Source organism: Pristis pectinata, unplaced genomic scaffold (assembly GCF_009764475.1).
Source record: "Pristis pectinata isolate sPriPec2 unplaced genomic scaffold, sPriPec2.1.pri scaffold_88_arrow_ctg1, whole genome shotgun sequence".
Taxonomy (NCBI): domain Eukaryota; kingdom Metazoa; phylum Chordata; class Chondrichthyes; order Rhinopristiformes; family Pristidae; genus Pristis; species Pristis pectinata.
In genome coordinates, this window is record NW_026262574.1 from 178,249 (window position 1) to 197,812 (window position 19,564).

The following is a 19,564-nucleotide window of genomic DNA, read 5'->3' on the forward strand; positions in this document are numbered from 1 at the left end:
GTCGGACGCACAGGGTGAGGCTCCCCCCGCACCGTCCCGTCACACACTCCCGGGGTCGGACACAGGGTGAGGCTCCCCCCGCACCGTCCCGTCACACACTCCCGGGGTCGGACGCACAGGGTGAGGCTCCCCCCGCACCGTCCCGTCACACACTCCCGGGGTCGGACACAGGGTGAGGCTCCCCCTGCACCGTCCCGTCTCACACTCCCGGGGTCAGACAGAATGTTTCTAAATAATTCCCAGAACATGTTTTGCACTGGAGGCGCAGAAATCCTTTCTCAAGTTTCCAATGAGAACAGAATTAACTTCAAAGTCAAACATTAACTTAAATATAATAAATTTAATACCCCGCGTCACGGCAGTACAATAGACGTTTTGTATAGGAAGCTGGTTCTGCCGCAGACGGGGTCTGCAGGCAGTCACTCCCAGTGCTGCCTGTCTCTGCACTGGACCCGCAGGGGTCCACGGTATCGACCAGCCCTCGCTCTGTGACGGGCTGGGTCTGGGCTTTGGCAAGGCGTCTCTCAGCGGGACCCTGTTGCACCTGCTTGTACAGTAGATGCCCCGTCCTCTGACCTATCACTCGGGTTCCCATCCCGCTGCCCAGCTAGCTGAAACCCTCCCTAACACTGCGAGCAAACCTGGCCGCAAGAATCCTGGTCCCCCTTGCCTCTCCCTGCGAGGGTCACCTCCCCTGTAACCCACACTGACTCCTGTGGCCGCTCCCTGCCTCTGTGACCCACCCCCCCCAACATCCCTCCCTGCCTCCTGCGATCTCCACACACCCCCACCTCCCCCAATCCTTCTCCTGGTTCCCACTGCTCACTCAGGATCACCCCCATCCCCACCCTCCTGACCCCCGGCGCGGGGAGGGGGAAAGGTTCTGCTCCCCCCTCCTCGGGTCACCGCCTCCCGCGCCCCCTCTCTCCCCCCTCCCACACCCAGTCTCCACCAGGAACCCTCATCTCTTTCCCCTCCACCTCAGGGGTTAGTATTGGCCGTGCTTCTCGAGGGCGAGATTTAACCCTCCCACCAACCCCACTCCCTCCCCATGACCCCGTCTCCGCGATACCCCCTCCCTCCCCATCTCCGTGACACCCCCTCCACAGTTGTACGGCCGTACAAGACGTTGGGGAGCGTGGTGTACAGCCCTGGTCGTCCCAGTGTAGGAGGGTGTGGTTAATGTATCACAGAGAACAGCGGGGTCCTGGGGGGTGTCGTAGAACAGAGGGACCCAGGGGGTACAGGGACACGGTTCCCCCAGCAGTGGGGTCACAGGTAGACAGGGGCGGTGAAGAAGGCGTTCAGCACACTGGCCTTCACCGGTCAGGGCAGCGAGTACAGGAGTCGGGACGTCCCGTTACAGCTGCACAGGACGTCGGGCCCGCACTTGGAGTTACTGCGTGCGGTTCCGATCACCCCAGCCACAGGAAGGGTGGGATTCGGCCGGAGATGGTGTGGGAAAGATTCCCGGGGACTGGAGTGGCTCGAGTAGTGAGGAGAGGCTGGACGGTCCAGGAAGGAGGCTGAGGGGGACCTCACGGAGGTTTATAAAACCACGAGGGGCATCGATAAGGCAGATGGTCACAGACTTTCTCCCCTGGGGTCGGGGGAGTCTAAAACCAGAGGGCACGGGTTTACGGGGACCCGAGGGGCACGTGTTTCCCGCAGAGGGTCCGTGGAACGAGTTGCCAGAGGGAGGGACGGAGGGGACGGGAACGGGAACATCTACAAAGCACCTGGATGGGGAGCGGCGGCGCAGGGAGAGGGGATTAACGCGGCGCGGTGGGATGGGGGCCAGGAACGGAGGGCGGCACGGAGGTGATCCCAGTCCGGTCCGCGCTCGGGAGACGCCATTTCCCGTCCTCGCCGTCTTATCCTCAGCGGATCCCCGGCGACGGCGCGTTCTGGGCGCGGTCACGTTTCGACAGCCTGGTGATCCGCCGCGTCGGTCCGGACGTCTTCGACCCGCCTCTCGCCGCGACGGACGCCCGCTCGGTCCGGGATTCGGGCTGGGTCGCGCCCTTTCCCCCACCGTGGGGCTAGAGGTCAGGCAGGTCGGAGAGGATCATGGGGGAGCCCAGCTGCAGCTCCTGTTGAAGAGACTCCATGTCGGCGGGGTGCATGCGGTGCACCTCCAACCAGTCGGCCAGGAGGGAGGCGGAGAGCGGAGCAGAGTCTGCCTGACTGCAGGGAAAGAGGGAGGGGTGGAGAACAGGGGTCAGTCCCACACCAGACACGTCCCGTCACACATCTCCGGGGTCAGATGCAGGGTGAGGCTCCCTCCGCACCGGCCCGTCACACACTCCCGGGGACAGACCCTCCGCACCGTCCCGTCACACATCTCCAGGGTCAGACGCAGGGCGAGGCTCCCCCCGCACCGTCCCGTCACACACTCCCGGGGTCAGACACACAGGGTGAAGCCCCCTCCGCACTGTCCCGTCACACATTCCCGGGGTCCGACACAGGGTGAGGCTCCCCCCGCACTGTCCCGTCACACACTCCCGGGGTCAGACACACAGGGTGAAGCTCCCTCCGCACCGTCCCGTCGCACACTCCCGGGGTCAGACCCTCCACACCGTCCCGTCACACACTCCCGGGGTCAGACACAGGGTGAAGCTCCCTCCGCACCGTCCCGTCACACACTCCCAGGGGTCAGACACAGAGTGAGGCTCCCTCCGCACCGTCCCATCACACACTACAGGGGTCTCACACACACAGGGTGAAGTTCCCTCCGCACCGTCCTGTCACCCCCAAGGTTTGACGTACAGCAGGGTGGGGTGAGCACTGAACCACATGGGGGTCTCTTACTTTTCCTGGGGGTCGCCCACCATGTCGAAGGACTGATTGAGGAACTCCTCCAGGTCGAAGCCGACTCCGTATCCGGCCCCACTGCCCTTGGGTGTGACCGAGAACACGGGCGGGAGCAGATCCTTCACCTGGGATGGAGAGAAGGAGGGAACACAGCGTCAGGGCGGTAACCTCGCCCCATAGACCCCTTCTAAACAACCTCCCCCCCCCTACACCCCTCCCCGTCCCCGTCACCCCCTCCCTCCCCTACGCCCCTCCCCGTCTCCGTCACCCCCTCCCTCCCCCCTCCCTCCTCTACGCCCCTCCCCACCCCCGCGGCCCCCAGTACCTGGGACTTGGACAACTGTTGGGTCACCATGCTGACGTCCTCCTGCTCGTTGGCCGCCCCCTCATTGCCGGGGGCCAGGTTGGGCAGAGGTGCGTTGGTGTCCCCCGGGACCCCCAGCTCCCTGTCCCGGGACGGCTCACAGGGGCCCCAGTCCTCCGGCCGGTAGAGGTGACCTTCCCCTGCCCCCACCCAGGGGTGCGCCACCCCAATCCCGAACGGGTGCCCCGTCCCAGGATGACCCTCGGAAGGGTGGGTTCCCGGGGTCGTCCCAGGCTGGAATGGGTCGCCGGGGAAACAGGGCAGCCCGCCCGGGGGCGCGTAACCTGTCCCAGGTCCGAAACCCACCCGGGACCCCAGAGCCGTGTAGGGAGGGAGACCCAGGGGCGGTCGGGGGACAGGATCGGGAACCGGCGGGGGTCCCTGTCCGGGGGTGGTGTTGGGCGGGGGTCCCTGTCCCGGGGCAGTGGGGGGTCTCGGACCAGGTCCCAGTCCTGAGGGGGGTCCCAGTCCTGGGACAGTGGTGAGGGGTCCCTGTCCCGGGGCCGTTTGTGGGGGTCCCAGTCCCGGGGCGATTTGGGGAGGTCCCAGTCCCGGGGCGGTTTGCGGGGGTCCCAGACCTGGGGTGGTTTGTGGAGGTGCCGGGGCATTTTGGGGGGGTCTCGGAGCGGTGGGAAGGGGTCCCAGTCCCGGGGCGGTTTGCGGGGGTACTGGGGCGGTTTGCGGGGGTCCCGGGACAGTAGGGAGGGGTCCCAGGGCTCCCGGACCCCCGTTGAGGGCGGCTCCCCCTCCGTCAGGAGCCCCGGACCCCCGGCCCGACCCCGCCCCTCCCTCGGGACCCCCGGCCGCCCGGACCCCCGGGCCCGCCGTCATTCGCATCCAGCGTTGCAGCAGGCTCTTGTCGCCCTGGCTGAGCACCACGCCGCCCAGCACGTCGCCCTCCTTCAGCTCCCGGCGTTCCTGCTCTCGCTGCCGGCGTTCCCGCTCTTTGGCCCGCTCGTGCCTCCGGCGGCGTTTCTCCTCTCGCTCCCGCTGCCGCTCCTGGGCCGTGATCGGCCGGCGCGGCTCGGCCGGCTCCGGGGCACAGCTCGACGCCTCCGCTGGGGGGGGGGGGGGGGGGGGGAGAGGGGGTCCGTGAGACCAGGGGTCCCATAACCCGGGGGATCCCGTCCCCCACCCCATCTCGCTCCCACCTCCCACAGCGCCCTCTCACTGCCTCCCCTCTCCCCCTCCCTCCCCTCTCCCCCTCCCCTCCCCCTCCCTCCCCCCCTCCTCCCCTCTCCCCCCTCCCCTCCCCCTCCCTCCTCTCCCTCCCCCCACTCTCTCACCCTCTCCCTACTCTCTCCTTCCTCTGCCTCTCTCTCCCCACCCTCTCCCTCCCACCCTCCCTCTCCCTCCCTACCCCCCTCCTCCCCGTCTCTCTCCCTCTTTCCCTCTCCCTCCCTCACTCCTCTTTCCCCCTCAGTTCCCCTTCCGCCTCTCCCACACCTACCCCACACGTCCCCTCGGTACGCTCTGTCGGGGAGAGCACCCCGCCGGCCCTCACCTCTGTTCCTCTGCCTCTGCGCCGACTTGAGGAGGGCCGCCTTGACCACTCCCTCCCTCTCCCCTACTCTCTCCCTCTCCCCACTTCCCTCCTCACCCCTCCCTCCCCCTCTCTCTCCCCCTTCCTCCCCTCCTCAGCCTCTCTCCACCCCACCCGTCCCTTCAGTACGCTCTGTCAGGTAGGGCGCCCCGCTGGCCCTCACCTCTGTTCCTCTGCCTCTGCGCTGACTTGAGGAGGGCCGCCTTCAGGGCCGCCTTGGTGTCGGCCGAGATCCCGCTGCCCGCCTCCTTCCTGCCTCCGTCCTGCCGGGGGGGTGGGGGGGAGCCCAGCGGCTTGATCCCACCTTCCTCGTCCTCCTCCTCCCCACCCTCCTCCTCCTCGCTCCTCGCCGGCGAGCCGGTCCCCGGGAGGAGGGCCGGGCCCGTCATCTCCACGTCCCGGGAGGGGGTTCGGATGGAGGGGGTCTCCTCGGCCGGCCTCAGCCTCACCCCTTTCCTCCTGCGGTGGAAGTCGGCGATCTCCCTGGCGATGGCTTCCTTCAGCTCCTCGCGGCTGGGCCTGCCCTGGGAGCAGGAGGAGGTGGTCTCGGAGAACTGGAAGGGCGGGGAGCACTCGGGCTCATCCTGAGGATCGTGGTACTGGGCCAGGAAGGGGTGACGGAGCGCCCGGGCGGCACTGGGGCGCTCCCGGGGGTCCAGTCTCAGCAGCTGACCCAACAGGTCCAGGGCTTGGGGCTCAGCGCCCGGGTACAGGGAGGAGAGGGCCACCGGCTGACGGGCAGGAAGACCCCTCAGGTAGGCCCGCACCCTCTCGGCGCCGATGGAGGCCACCAGACCCTCAGGAGGGGTTCCCAGCACCGCCAGCATCAGCTGCAGCTGGTGGAGGTAGTTCTTCCCGGGGAAGAGCTGTCGGCGGCCCAGCATCTCGGCCAGGATGCAGCCGGCGGACCAGAGATCGATGGCACAGCCGTAGCCTGGAAGGGAGAGCATCAGCTCGGGGGCCCGGTACCAGCGGGTGGCCACGTACTCGGTGAGGAAAGGTTCGGGACCCTCGGCCGGGGCACGGAGCCCCCGGGCCATGCCAAAGTCGCCGATCTTCAGCTCGCAGTTCTCGTTGACCAGCAGGTTGCTGGGCTTGAGGTCGCGGTGGACGACCCGCGCTGAGTGCACGTACTTGAGGCCCCGCAGCAGCTGGTATAGGAAGTAGCGGGCGTGCTCCAGGCTCAGCGGCTGAGGGGAGTGGATGATCTGATGCAGGTCGCTCTCCATCAGGTCCAGCACCACGTAGCTGGGGGGGAGGGGGGGGGGGAGAGGGAGAGAGGGGAGGGGAGGGAGAGAGAGCGTGGGGGGGGGAGGGGAGAGGGGGGAGAGAGAGAGGGGGGAAGGGGAGAGGGGGGAGAGGGGGGAGAGAGTAAAACAGCAGCAGGCAATCCAGGACACTCCTAACAGTTCCCTCCCCCTCCCTCTCCCCCACCCTCTCACCCCCTCCCTCCCCTCCTCCCTCTCTCCTCTCCCACCCCCTCCCTCTCTCCCCCTCCCCCTCTCTCTCCCCCCTCCCCCTCTCTCTCTCCCTCTCTCACCCCCTCCCTCCCCCCTCCCCCTCCCTCTCTCACCCCCTCCCTCCCCCCCTCCCCCTCTCTCTCTCCCCCTCCCCCTCTCTCTCTCCCTCCTCTCTCTCCCCTCTCTCTCTCTCTCTCCCCTCCCTCCCCCTCCCCCCATCTCTCCCCCTTCCCCCCCCTCTCCCCCCTCCCTCTCCCCTCTCCCCCACCCTCTCACCCCCTCCCTCCCCTCCTCCCTCTCTCCCCCTCCCCCTCTCTCTCCCCCTCCTCTCTCTCCCCTCTCTCTCACCCCCTCCCTCCCCCCTCCCCCTCCCTCTCTCACCCCCTCCCTCCCCCTCTCTCTCTCCCCCCCCTCCCCTCTCTCTCCCCTCCTCTCTCTCTCCCCCTCTCTCTCCCCCTCCCTCCACCTCTCTCCCCTCCCCCCCACCCCCCCCCCGCCCACCTACACGGATCGGAAGTCTGCGTAGGAGCCCGGGGGCTGCAGGATGTCCTTGATGGCGATGATGTTGTCATGCTTGAAGTGCTTGAGGATCTGCAGCTCCCGCAGGGTGCGCTTGGCGTTGGTCACCACGTCGAAGGCGTTGGGGATCTTCTTGATGGCCACCAGCTGACCTGTGGGGGCAGGGGGCAGGGGTCAGCTCCAGGGGGAGGGCAGGGGTCAGGTGGGGGGTCCCTTCCCCCCCCCCCCACCACCCTCCCCTCCCCGTCCGCCTCCCATCTCCCTTCCCTCACCCTCTGTCCCCTCCCCCTTACCCCCTCCCTCCTCCACCTCCCTCCTCTCCCCCATTCCCCTCCACCTCCCTCCCTCCCTCGTCCCCCTCGCCTCCCCCCCTCGCCCCGTCCCTCTCCCTCCCTCCCCTTGCCCTCCGTTCCCCTCCGCCGCCCTCCCCTCGCCCCGTCCCCCTCCACCTCCCTCCCCTCGCCCCCCCCTCACCTCGCCCTCCCGTCCCTCACCCTCCACCTCCCTCCCCTCCCCTCCGCCGCCCACCTGTGCGGCGGTGCCGAGCCGAGGTGACCACGCCGTAGGCCCCGGTGCCGATGGTCTCTAGCACCTGGTAGTCGTCACCCACCTCGAAGGTGACGTCCATGGAGCGGGCCTTGAGGAAGGCCAGGTTCCGGGCTGCGGTCGAACGCGCCCGCGCCCCCTCTTCCTTCACCCCCTCCTCCTCCTCCTCCTCGCCGCGCTCCTCCTCCGCCATCGCCTCCGTCCCTGCAGGGGGGCAGAGAGGGCCGCAGGGCTGAGGATACGGTCCTTCTCCGAGGGAGCCTTCCCGAGGGATCTCCCCTACCCGAGGGATCTCGCCTCCCCAAGGGCTCCCCTCCCCGAGGGATGTCCCCTACCCGAGGGATCTCTTCTGCCCGAGGGAGCCTTCCCGAGGGATCTCCCCTACCTGAGGGATCTCGCCTCCCCTAGGGCTCCCCTCCCCGAGGGATGTCCCCTACCCGAGGGATCTCCCCTCCCCAAGGGAGCCTCCCCTTAGGGATCTCCCCTACCCAAGGGATCTCTCCTGCCCAAGGGAGACTCCCCGAGGGATCTCCCCTCCCTGAGGGATCCTCCCCTACCTGATGGAGACTCCACTGTTATCTCCCATCTCCTCTACCCGAGGGAGCCTCCCTGAGGGATCTCCCCTACCTGAAAGATCTCTCCTACCTGATGGAGACTCCACTGTTATCTCCCATCCCCAAGGGATCTTCCCTACCCGAGGGAGCCTCCCCGAGTTATCTCCCATCCCCAAGGGATCTCCTCCACCCGAGGGTGCCTCACCCGAGGGATGTCTGCTCCCTGACGGAGCCTCTCCTGAGAGGGTTTGCCCCTGCCCAAAGGATCTCACCTCCCCCTAGAGGGATCTCTCCTCCTGTCCCCAAGAGATCTCCCTGAGAGAGTTCACCCCTACCCCAGGGATCTCTCCTCCTCGAGGGAGCGCTCTGAGAGTGTTATCCCCTACCCGAAGGAGCCTCCCCTGAGTTATCTCCCGTCCCCGAGGAATCTCCCCTACCCAAGGGAGCACTCTGAGTTATTCCCTTCCCGAGGGATCTCCCTCGAGGGAGCCCTCCCCCAAGAGGGATCTCCCCTCGCTGAGGGTGCCTCCCCGCGAGGGATACTCCTCACTACCCTCCCTGAGGAAGCCTTACCCCCATGAGAGATCTCTCTCACTCCCCTCCCTGAGGGATCTTCCCCTCCCCCAAGCACTCTGTCACAGCGTCCCACGGCGCGGAGGCAGGCCCTTCGGCCCAACCGGTCTGTACTGGCCCAGATCCCCCAGTCCCACCTCCCCACATTTGGCCCCTATCCCTCTGAACCTTTCCCACCTACGGACCTGTCCGAGTGTCTTTTAAACGTTGTTAATGTCCCTGCCTCACCCACTCCCTCTGGCAGCTCGTTCCACGTACGGACCACCCTCTGGATGCAGAAGTTGCCCCTCAGCTCCCCTATTAAATCCCTTTCCCCTCTCACCTTAAACCTGTTCCCTTGAGTTCTAGACACAAAGTACTGGAGGAACTCAGCGGGTCAGGCAGCATCTACGGAGGGAAATATACTGTCGACGTTTCGGGCTGGGACCCTTCATCAGGACTGGGAAGGAAGAGGGGAGAAGCTTCTCCTGCGATCAATCTAACCCTTCCCTCTGACACAGCCCACAACCCTCCATTTTCCTTGGATCCGTGTGCCTATCCAAGAGTCTCTTAAATGTCCCTGTTGAATCAGCCTCTCCCGCCACCCCCGGCAGTGTGTTCCAGGCACCCACCGCTCTCTGTGTAAAAAAAACCTTGGACATCTCCCCTACACTTTCCTCCACTCACCTTAACCGGATGCCCCCTGGTGTTGGCCATTGCTGCCCTGGGGAACAGTTGCTGGCTGTCCACTCTGTCTATGCTCCTCGTAATCTTATACACTTCTATCGAGTCGCCTCTCATCCTCCGTCGCTCCAAAGAGAAAAGCCCTCGCTTGCTCAACCTATCCTCATAGGACATGCTCTCCAATCCAGGCAGCATCCTGGTAAATCTCCTCTGCACCCTCTCTAAAGCTCCCACATCCTTCCTGTAATGAGGCGACCAGAACTGAACACGATACTCCAAGTGTGGTCTGACCAGAGCTGCAACATCACCTCGCGGCTCTTGAACTCAATCCCCCGACTAATGAAGGCCAGCACACCGTACGCCTTCTTAACAACCCTATCGACCTGCGCGGCAACCTTGAGGGATCTGTGGACGTGGACCCCAAGATCCCTCTGTTCCTCCACACTGCGAAAAGTCCTGCCATTAACCTTGTATTCTGCATTCAAATTCAATCTTCCAAAGACACTTTTAACAAATTCCAGCCCATCCAAACTTCTGTAGCAGTTTGAGAAAGGAAGTTAAAAATCACACAGTTACAACCCAAAGCTGTCCTTGAACCTGGTGCTATGTGCTTTCAGATACAACAGCCTGAAAGCACATACCCCCGGGCTCAAGGACAGCTTCTACCCCGCTGTTATAAGACCATCGAACGATAAGATGGACTCTTGACCTCACGATCTCCCTCGTCGTGGCCCTTGCACCTTATTGTCTGCCTGCGCTGCACTTTCACTGTAGCTGGGACACTTTACTCTGCGTTCTGTTATTGTTTTACCCTGTATGACCTTGATGTACTGATGGGATGAATTGATCTGTATGAACAGTATGCAAAACAAGTTTTTCACTGTACCTCGGTATAAGAGACAGTAGTAAAACCCTTTAAGAATACACTCAAAGGCTCTTGCAAGTTTCTACTATTGTACGGCGGACAGCGTTCTGACTGGGTGCATCACCGCCTGGTACAGACGCTCTGATGCGCAGGAGGCTGCAGAGGGTTGTAGGCTCAGCCAGCTCCATCACAGGCACAACCCTCCCTGCCGCCGAGGACATCGGTGCCTCAGGAAGGCGGCGTCCCTCACTGAGGACCCTCACCACCCCGGGACATGCCCTCTTCTCGTTACTACCATCGGGGAGGAGGTACAGGAGACTGAAGACCCGCACTCAACAATTCGGGAACAGCTTTTTCCCCTCCGCTGTCAGATTCCTGAACGGTCCATGGACCCACGAACACTACTTTCTTATTGCTGAGTTCGACTCAGATATGCATGCATGGATTTAAGGTGGGAGGGGGAAATTTGTGGGACAAGAGAGCGGTGGGTTCCTGGAATGTGCTGCCGGGGGTGTGGGTGGAGGCAGATACGATCGAGGGGTTTACGAGGCTCTCAGACAGGCACACGGATATGCAGTGAATGGAGGGATATGGGTCGTGTGCAGGCTGAAGGGCTTTAGTTTAATTCGGTATCATGTTCAACACCTCTCTCTCAGGGGGGGATCCGTACACTGACCGGTGTCCCTCAGTCCCTCTCCCTCAGGGGGGAGATCCGTACACCGACCGGTGTCCCTCAGTCCCTCTCTCTCGGGGGGGATCCGTACACTGACCGGTGTCCCTCAGTCCCTCTCCCTCAGGGGGAGATCCGTACACTGACCGGTGTCCCTCAGTCCCTCTCCCTCAGGGGGAGATCCGTACACTGACCGGTGTCCCTCAGCCCCTCTCCCTCAGGGGGAGATCCGTACACTGACCGGTGTCCCTCAGTCCCTCTCCCTCAGGGGGAGATCCGTACACTGACCGGTGTCCCTCAGTCCCTCTCCCTCAGGGGGAGATCCGTACACTGACCGGTGTCCCTCAGTCCCTCTCCCTCAGGGGGGAGATCCGTACACTGACCGGCGTCCCTCAGCCCCTCTCCCTCAGGGGGGAGATCCGTACACTGACCGGTGTCCCTCAGTCCCTCTCTCTCAGGGGGGAGATCCGTACACTGACCGGTGTCCCTCAGTCCCTCTCCCTCAGGGGGGAGATCCGTACACTGACCGGTGTCCCTCAGTCCCTCTCCCTCAGGGGGGAGATCTGTACACTGACCGGTGTCCCTCAGTCCCTCTCCCTCAGGGGGAGATCTGTACACTGACCGGTGTCCCTCAGTCCCTCTCCCTCAGGGGGAGATCTGTATATCTGTGGACCTCTTTCTGTGCCATAGGGTCCTGTGATTAGGAGACTCTGCCCACGGCACCAGGGCTGGCCTGTTAAATGCCCGCTTTAACGGTAGAACCAGTCATGGAGTTGACTGGAGGCTTCCCGGTTGGGTGGGGAGCCCATCGAGCCAACTGCCCGATGGGCTCCCCACCCACGCACCCTGAAACAACCACTCCACCACCAGGGCAGCTGACACTGGCCTGAGCACACCCCGTCCGCAAAACGAACCGCGGTTCTTCGCCCCACCCCCGGGCTCTCCAGAACCCGCCACCTCTCTCCCCCCACCCCCAGGCCTGGAAGGCACCACCGCCCGCAGGGTCCCCCTCCTCCGAGCCCCCACCGGGAAATACATCGCCCTCCCTTCCCCCAGGCCAGGTCTGAATCCCCGAACTCCCTTCCTCGACGGCTCCGGGGGGGTGGGGGTGACTGGGGATGGGCGAAAAATGCTGGCAAGCCCCCGACTTCTGGAGCTACGATTAGGGATGGGCGGTAAATGCTGGCAACGAGCAGGGATGGGCGAAAAATGCTGGCAACGAGCAGGGATGGGCAAAAAATGCTGGCAACAAGCAGGGATGGGCAGTAAATGCTGGCAACGAGCAGGGATGGGCAGTAACTGCTGGCAAGCTACCCATCCCCACCTTCTCAGGGGTGGGGGAGGTGAGAAGATTAGGGATGGGCCATAAATGCTGGCAAACCTGACGGTGACGCCGGGATCCGGGGAATGGGTCATTGATTCCCCAGAGGCTCTGCATGACTGGGGGTCATGGGTGGTCAACTGCCAATGTCCGAGCCCAAGTGATTGACTGAAAGGTCCTGTCTGGTCCACAGTCATTGGCCGAGGACCTGCGGTGGCGCCAATCGTTGTCCAATAAAACTGACACCTCCCCCACCACACCCCATGCTATCCCATCCACCTCAGTGAATGGCCACATGCACCTACCGAGCCCCAGTGGTTGGCTAATGGCCACCCTTAACCTGGTGAATGGCCAGTGACCCCAGTGATTGGCCAGTGACTTCTGCTGACCCCACATGGCCCATGGTTCCCGTGAATGGTCAATGACCCTACCTGAACTCTACGATTGGCCAATGACATCAGTGATTGGCCGATGACCCTGCATGAGTGGTTGATGACCTACATGACCCATGTGATTGGCCCATGACCCCAAGTGAACCCTATGATTGGCCCACAACCCCAATGAGTGGCCAATGACACAAAATGAACCCTATGATTGGCCCAAAAACATAATGAATGGCCAATGACCCCAAGTGAACCCTATGGTTGGCCCATGACTCCAAAGAATGGCCAATAACTCCCCCCAAGTGAATGCTATGGTTGGCCAATGACCCCAAGTGAACCCCATGATTGACCAATGACTCCAAGTGCCTCCCGTGATTGGCCCATGACCCCAATGGCTGGCCAATGACCCCCAAGTGAACCCTATGATTGGCCAATGATCCCCCCCCCCAGGTGAACCCAATGATTGGCCAATGACCGCCCCATGATAGGCCAATGACCCCAATGATTGGCCGGTGACCCCCCAAGTGAACCCTGTGGTTGACCAATGACCCCCCCATGATTGGCCGATGACCCCCCGTGAACCCTATGATTGGCCAATGATCCCCCCCCCCCAGGTGAACCCAATGATTGGCCAATGACCGCCCCATGATAGGCCAATGACCCCAATAATTGGCCGGTGACCCCCCAAGTGAACCCTGTGGTTGACCAATGACCCCCCCATGATTGGCCGATGACCCCCCGTGAACCCTATGATTGGCCAATGACCCCCCCCATGATTGGCCGATGAGCCCCAAGTGAACCCCATGATTGGCCAATGACCCCCCCAAGTGAACCCTATGGTTGACCAATGACCCCCATGATTGGCCAATGATCCCCCAAGTGAACCCTATGGTTGACCAATGACCCCTATGGTTGGCCAATGACCCCAATGATTGGCCAATGACCCCCAAGTGAACCCTATGGTTGACCAATGACCCCTATGATTGGCCAATGACCCCCCCATGATTGGCCAATGACCCCCCAAGTGACCCCTATGATTGGCCGACGACCCCGCCCATGCCTGGCGGTGATTGGCCGGGGCGGCCCCGGAGCCGGTTGGGTGACGGGCGGACACCCTCCCCTTGACCCCCCCCCCCAACGGCGCCCACCCTCGCTCCCCGAGGCCTCACCGTCCGCCGCCGCCGCCGCCGCCCCGGGCGCCCGACCTCACGGCCCGACTCGGGCGGCCGCCGCCATGGCTGCTCCCATCGCAACCGCTGGCCCCGCCCTTCCCCGATCGACGGCCCCGCCGTCCGGCCAATCGCGGGCGGCGCCGCGGCGGCGCCGACCAATCAGCGGCGGCAGACCGGCCTGGGCCGAGGCCCCACGTGGTGCCTCATCTGCATAAACGGAGGGGGGCAGGCGGGGCGGGCCCCCAACCGCCGCCACCACCGCGCACGCGCACTGCAGGCCGAGCCCGGGGGGGGGGGGGGTGGTGAATCGACAGGCAGTCCAGCCAATCGCTTGCGGCGTGCCTGTCACCGTCCGCCAATCGATGGGAAGGGAGGGCGGGACTTGACGTGATCACGTGCCCACCCGCTTGCCAGGTGGACCGGAGGGGAGGGAGAAAAAGAACCTACTGACAGGCGGCTCAGCCAATGGAATCTCGACCCGGGGCACCCTTGACCAATGGGAAGCGAGCGGAGGGCGGGAATCCGTTTCGGGGGGTGACTGACAGGCCTGTCAGCCTATCCCTTGCCAGTTTCCGGCAGCATCGACGAATTGGTAACGACGTTACCCGAAAGGGGGCGGATCCTGCAGGTGGGGAGTCTTTGGCCAATGACCTCCACTGGCCAATGACGTCGGACCCAGCAATTGGCCAATGATCTCCACTGGTCTCCAGTGATTGGCCAATGACGTTGGACTCAGTAATTGGCCAATAACTTCGACAGGACCCAACAATTGGCCGATGACCTCCCCTGGTCCCTCAGTGATTGGCCAATGACGTTGGACCCAGCGATTGGCCAATGACTTCCACTTAGCTCCAAGTGAGTGGCCAATGGCCTCCACTGGATCCCCCCACCGCCTATGATTGGCCAATGATGTTGGACCCAGTAATTGGCCAATGACCTCCACTGGTCTCCAGTGATTGGCCGATGACGTTGGACCCAGTAATTGGCCAATCACTTCCACAGGTCCCTCAGTGATTGGCCAATGACCTCCACAGGACCCAACAATTGGCCAATGACCTGCCGTGGACCCAGTATTTGGCCAATGAACTCCACTGGTCCCTCATTGATTGGCCAATGACCTCCACAGGACCCAACAATTGGCCAATGACCTGCAGTGGACCCAGCTATTGGCCAATAACTTCGACAGGACCCAACAATTGGCCAATGACCTCCACTGGTCTCCAGTGATTGGCCAATGACCTGCAGTGGACCCAGTCTTTGGCCAATGACCTCCACTGGCCTCCAGTGATTGGCCAATGATGTTAGACCCAGTAACTGGCCAATGACTTCCACAGGACCTAGCAATTGGCCAATGAGCTCCACAGGACCCAGCAATTGGCCAATGACCTGCAGCGGACCCAGTCTTTGGCCAATGACCTCCACCGGCCCCTCAAGTGATTGGCCAATGACATTGGACCCAGTTATCGGACAATAACTTCGACAGGACCCAACAATTGGCCGATGACCGCCACTGGTCTCCGGTGATTGGCCAATGATGATCTCTGGCCCCAGTGCTCCTTGCCCTCCTACCTCGGAGTAAGGGACATGGAAACCGGAACACAGCACGGAGAAAGGCCCTTCGGCCCATCGGCGTCTCTGCCGACCGAGATTCAAGCTAATCCCATTTCCCAGCACTTGGCCCATGTCCCTCTAAACCCTTGTCATCCACATACCCGTCCACATACTCCTTCAATGTACCTGCCTCAACCACTCCCTCTGGCACCTGGTTCCGTACACCTACCATCTGCTGTGTAAAAAAGGTTGCACCTCAGGTCCTTATTAAACCTTTCACCACAACCTTCAAAGTCCTCTAGTTTTCAATTCCCCCCAACCCTGGAAAAAAAGACCACTCACCCTATCTACACACCCCCCCCCCCCATGATTTTAGACACCTCTATGAGATCGCCCCTCGGTCTCCTACGCTCCGAGGAATAAAGTCCCAACCTGCCCAACCTCTCTCTCTGTGACTCAGTCCCTCGAGTCCCAGCGACATCCTCGTAAATCTCCCTCGGTGCTCTTTCCAGTTTAATCCGACAACAGGGTGACCAAACCTGAACACAATACCCCAAGCACGTCACGGAAACCAGCCTCCCCTCCGCGGACTCCGTCTATACTCCCCGCTGCCTCGGGAAAGCAGCCGGCATAATCAGAGACCCCCCACCCACCCCGGGACATTCTCTCTTCTCCCCCCTCCCACCAGTACAAAAGCCTGAAAGCATGTACCACCAGGCTCAAGGACAGCTTCTACCCCGCTGTTATAAGACTATCGAACGATAACATGGACTCTTGTCCTCACAAACTCCCTCCTTGTGGCCCTTGCACCTTATTGTCTGCCTGCACTGCACTTACTCTGGAACTAGAACATCGAAACTACAGCACAGTACAGACCCTTCAGCCCACAATGTTGTGCCAACATTTTATCCTGCTCTGAGATCTATCTGACCCTTCCCTCCTGCTCTGAGATCTATCCAACCGTTCCCTCCTGCTCTATATGACCCTTGCCTCCCGCTCTGAGATCTATCCAACCCTTCCCTCCCGCTCTGAGATCTATCTGACCCTTCCCTCCTGCTGAGATCTATCCGACCCTTCCCTCCCGCTCTGAGATCTATCCGACCCTTACCTCCCGCTCTGAGATCTATCCGACCCTTCCCTCCTGCTCTGAGATCTATCCGACCCTCCCCTCCTGCTCTGAGATCTATCTGACCCTTCCCTCCTGCTCTGAGATCTATCTGACCCTTCCATCCCACATAGCCCCCATTTCTCTATCATACATGTGTCTATCTAAGAGTCTCTTAAATGTCCCTAATGTATCTGCCCCCCACAACCTCTGCCGGCAGTGCATTCCACACACCCACCACTCCCTGTGTAAAAAACTTACCCCTGACATCCCCCTTATACCTTCCTCCAACCACCTTAAAATTCTGTCCCCTCGTGTGAGCCATTGTCGCCCTGGGGAAAAGTCTCTGACTGTCCACTCGATCGATGCCTCTTAACACTTGTAACACTTTATTCTGCATTCTGTCATGGTTTTCCCTTGTACTCCCTCAATGCACTGTTGTAACGAAATGATCTGTACGGATGACATACTATAGGCCAGTTAGCTTAACGTCTGTAGTCGGGAAAATGCTTGAAACTATCATTAAGGAAGAACTAGCGAGACATCTGAATAGAAGTGGCTCCATCAGGCAGACACAGCGTGGATTCAGGAAGGACAGGTCCTGTTTGACAAACTTACTGGAGCTCTTTGAGGATATAATGGGCGCAGTGGATAAGAGGGGAACAGGTAGATGTTGTATACTTAGATTTCCAGAAGGCCTTCGATAAGGTGCTCCATAAAAGACTTATCCATAAGATAAGGATGCATGGAGCTCGGGATAACGTTTAAGCATGGAGAGAGGATTGGTTGACCAGTAGAAGGCAGGGAGTTGGGATAAATGGGTGTTTCTCTGGTTGGCAATCAGTGGTGAGCGGGGTGCCGCAGGGGTCAGTGCTGGGCTCGCAACTGTTCACGATGTACATGAACGGTTTGGAAGAGGGGACCTGTGCGTGTGACAATAAACTCCACTCTGACTTTGTCACAACAAGGACCAAAAGCGCCTCATCTTCTCGCACCAAAATGCGAAACCCCAGTCACGAGAGCTCAGCAACAGTACGACCAGTTTGATCACTTTGCACTAAAATGGACTTTGGTTTCCTTCTGCTCGATTTGTGTTCTTTCTCGTAAAATTTGCGTGTGATTGATGTTTTCGGTATTGGTGTATTGGTTTATTATTGTCACTTGTACTGAGGTCCAGTAAAAACCTTGTCTTGCGAACCGATCGTACAGGTCAATTCATTACACAGTGCAGTTACATTGAGTTACTACAGAATGCACTGAGGTGGTACAGGGTGCACTGAGGTAGTACAGGGTGCATTGAGGTAGTACAGGGTGCACTGAGGTGGTACAGGGTGCACTGAGGTAGTACAGGGTGCATTGAGTCAGTACAGGGTGCACTGAGGCAGTACAGGGTGCATTGAATCAGTACAGAGTGCATTGAGGTAGTACAGGGTGCACGGAGGTAGTACAGGGTGCATGGAGTCAGTACAGGGTGCATTGAGTCAGTACAGGGTGCACTGAGGTAGTACAGGTAAAAACAATAACAGTACAGAGTAAAGTGTCCCAGCTACAGAGAAAGTGCAGTGCAATAAGGTGCAATAAGGTGCAAGGTAGATCATGAGGGCAGAGTCCATCTCATCGTATAAGGGAACCGTTCAATAGTCTTATCACCGTGGGGTAGAAGCTGTCCTTGAGCCTGGTGGGACGTGCCCTCAGGCTCCTGTATCTCCTATCCAATGGAAGAGGGGAGAAGAGAGAATGTCCCGGGTGGGTGGGGTCTTTGATTATGCCGGCTGCTTCACCAAGGCAGCGAGAGGTAAAGACAGAGTCCAAGGAGGGGAGGCTGGTGTCCGTGACGCGCTGGGCTGTGTCCACAACTCTCTGCGGTTTCTTGTTTTTCTTGTGAATGGCGCAATGTGCCTGTGACGCTGCTGGAAGTAAGTTGCTCATTTCGCCTGTGCGCACATGGACATGCAGATGGCAATAAGTCCGCCGGTGACACCGCTGTTGTTCGCAGAATCTCAGACGGCGACGAGGAGGTGTACAGGAGTGAGATAGATGGGCTGGTCGAGCGGTGTCCCAACAACAACTTCGTGCTCATCATCAACGAGACCGAGGGACTGACTGCTGACTTCAGGATGGGGAGGTCAGGAGAACACACACCGGTCCTCACTGAGGGGTCAGCGGTGAGAAGGGTGAGCAGCTTCAAGTTCCTGGGCACCGACATCTCCGAGGATCTATCCCGGGCCCAACACGTCGACGCGATCACCAAGAAGGCACGCCAGCGGCTCTGCCTCGTTAGGAGTTTGAGGAGATTCGGGACGTCACCGAGGACTCTCGCAGATCTCCAGAGATGTACGGCGGAGAGCGTTCTGACCGGGTGCGTCCCCGCCTGGTACGGAGGCTCCGGCGCGCAGGAGGCCGCAGAGGGTCGTAGACTCAGCCAGCTCCATCACGGGCAGAACCCTCCCCGCCGCCGAGGACATCGGTGCCTCAAGAAGGCGGCATCCGTCACTGACGACCCTCACCACCCCGGACATGCCCTCTTCTCGTTACTACCATCGGGTAGAAGATACAGGAGCCTGAGGGCACGTCCCACCAGGCTCAAGGACAGCTTCTACCCCACGGTGATAAGACTATTGAACGGTTCCCTTATACAATGAGATGGACTCTGACCTCACCATCTACCTTGTTGTGACCTTGCACCTTATTGCACTGCACTCTCTCTGTAGCTGGGACACCTTACTCTGTACTGTTATTGTTTTTACCTGTACTATCTCGATGCACCCTGTACCACCTCAGTGCACCCTGTACCACCTTAGTGCACCCTGTACCACCTCAGCGCTCCCTGTACTATCTCAGTGCACCCTGTACTACCTCAGTGCACCCTGTACCACCTTAGTGCACCCTGTACTACCTCAGCGCTCCCTGTACTATCTCAGTGCACCCTGTACTACCTCAATGCACCCTGTACTACCTCAGTGCACCCTGTACTACCTCAGCGCTCCCTGTACTATCTCAGCGCTCCCTGTACTATCTCAGTGCACCCTGTACTACCTCAGTGCACCCTGTACCACCTTAGTGCACCCTGTACTACCTCAGCGCTCCCTGTACTATCTCAGTGCACCCTGTACTACCTCAATGCACCCTGTACTACCTCAGTGCACCCTGTACCACCTCAATGCACCCTGCACTACCTCAGTGCATCCTGCACTAACCCAATGCAACTGCAGTGTGTAATGAACTGACCTGTACGATCGGTTTGCAAGACAAGTTTTTCATAGGACCTCAGTACAAGTGACAATAATAAACCAATCCCAATAGCAATACCACCTCGTTATTCTGCCTTTGCACTGGTTATTGTTGGAAGGTAACTGTTCTTATCTGTGTGCTGCTGCTGTAATACAATAACCTCACCGCCCGTTTCCCTGCCGACAATTAAACCCGATGCATGTTAAACCCTGACTGGGATCCATTGTGTC

The 19,564-nt window shown here is 60.8% G+C and overlaps 1 protein-coding gene across 2 annotated transcripts; it reads right to left on the minus strand.

The window, feature by feature from the left end:
- Positions 1 to 2,011: 2,011 nt before the first annotated feature.
- On the minus strand, positions 2,012 to 13,697 carry mapk7 (mitogen-activated protein kinase 7). Of its 2 annotated transcripts, none has more exons than XM_052009955.1 (7): positions 13,445 to 13,697; positions 7,229 to 7,450; positions 6,687 to 6,852; positions 4,885 to 5,969; positions 3,140 to 4,236; positions 2,812 to 2,939; positions 2,012 to 2,187 (listed from the first exon to the last, which is right to left on the minus strand). In XM_052009955.1, exons 2-7 carry the CDS (start codon positions 7,437 to 7,439, stop codon positions 2,043 to 2,045), a joined length of 2,832 nt encoding a protein of 943 aa, XP_051865915.1. In that variant the 5' UTR covers positions 7,440 to 7,450; positions 13,445 to 13,697; the 3' UTR covers positions 2,012 to 2,042. The 2 variants fall into 2 exon arrangements, with proteins under 2 accessions (XP_051865915.1, XP_051865916.1); XM_052009956.1 differs by having other exon boundaries at positions 7,311 to 7,450; positions 13,445 to 13,610.
- Between the last annotated feature and the right edge of the window lie 5,867 nt (positions 13,698 to 19,564).

Coding starts and splice junctions, on each gene's coding strand:
- mapk7 (XM_052009955.1), bottom strand. CDS start 7,439: ATGGCGGAGGAGGAGCGCGGCGAGGAGGAGGAGGAGGAGGGGGTGAAG. Junction 5,970..6,686: donor TACGCAGACTTCCGATCCGT/GTAGGTGGGCGG, acceptor CCTCCCCCCCAG/CTACGTGGTGCTGGACCTGA. Junction 4,237..4,884: donor GCAGAGGCAGAGGAACAGAG/GTGAGGGCCAGC, acceptor CCCCCCCCCCAG/CGGAGGCGTCGAGCTGTGCC.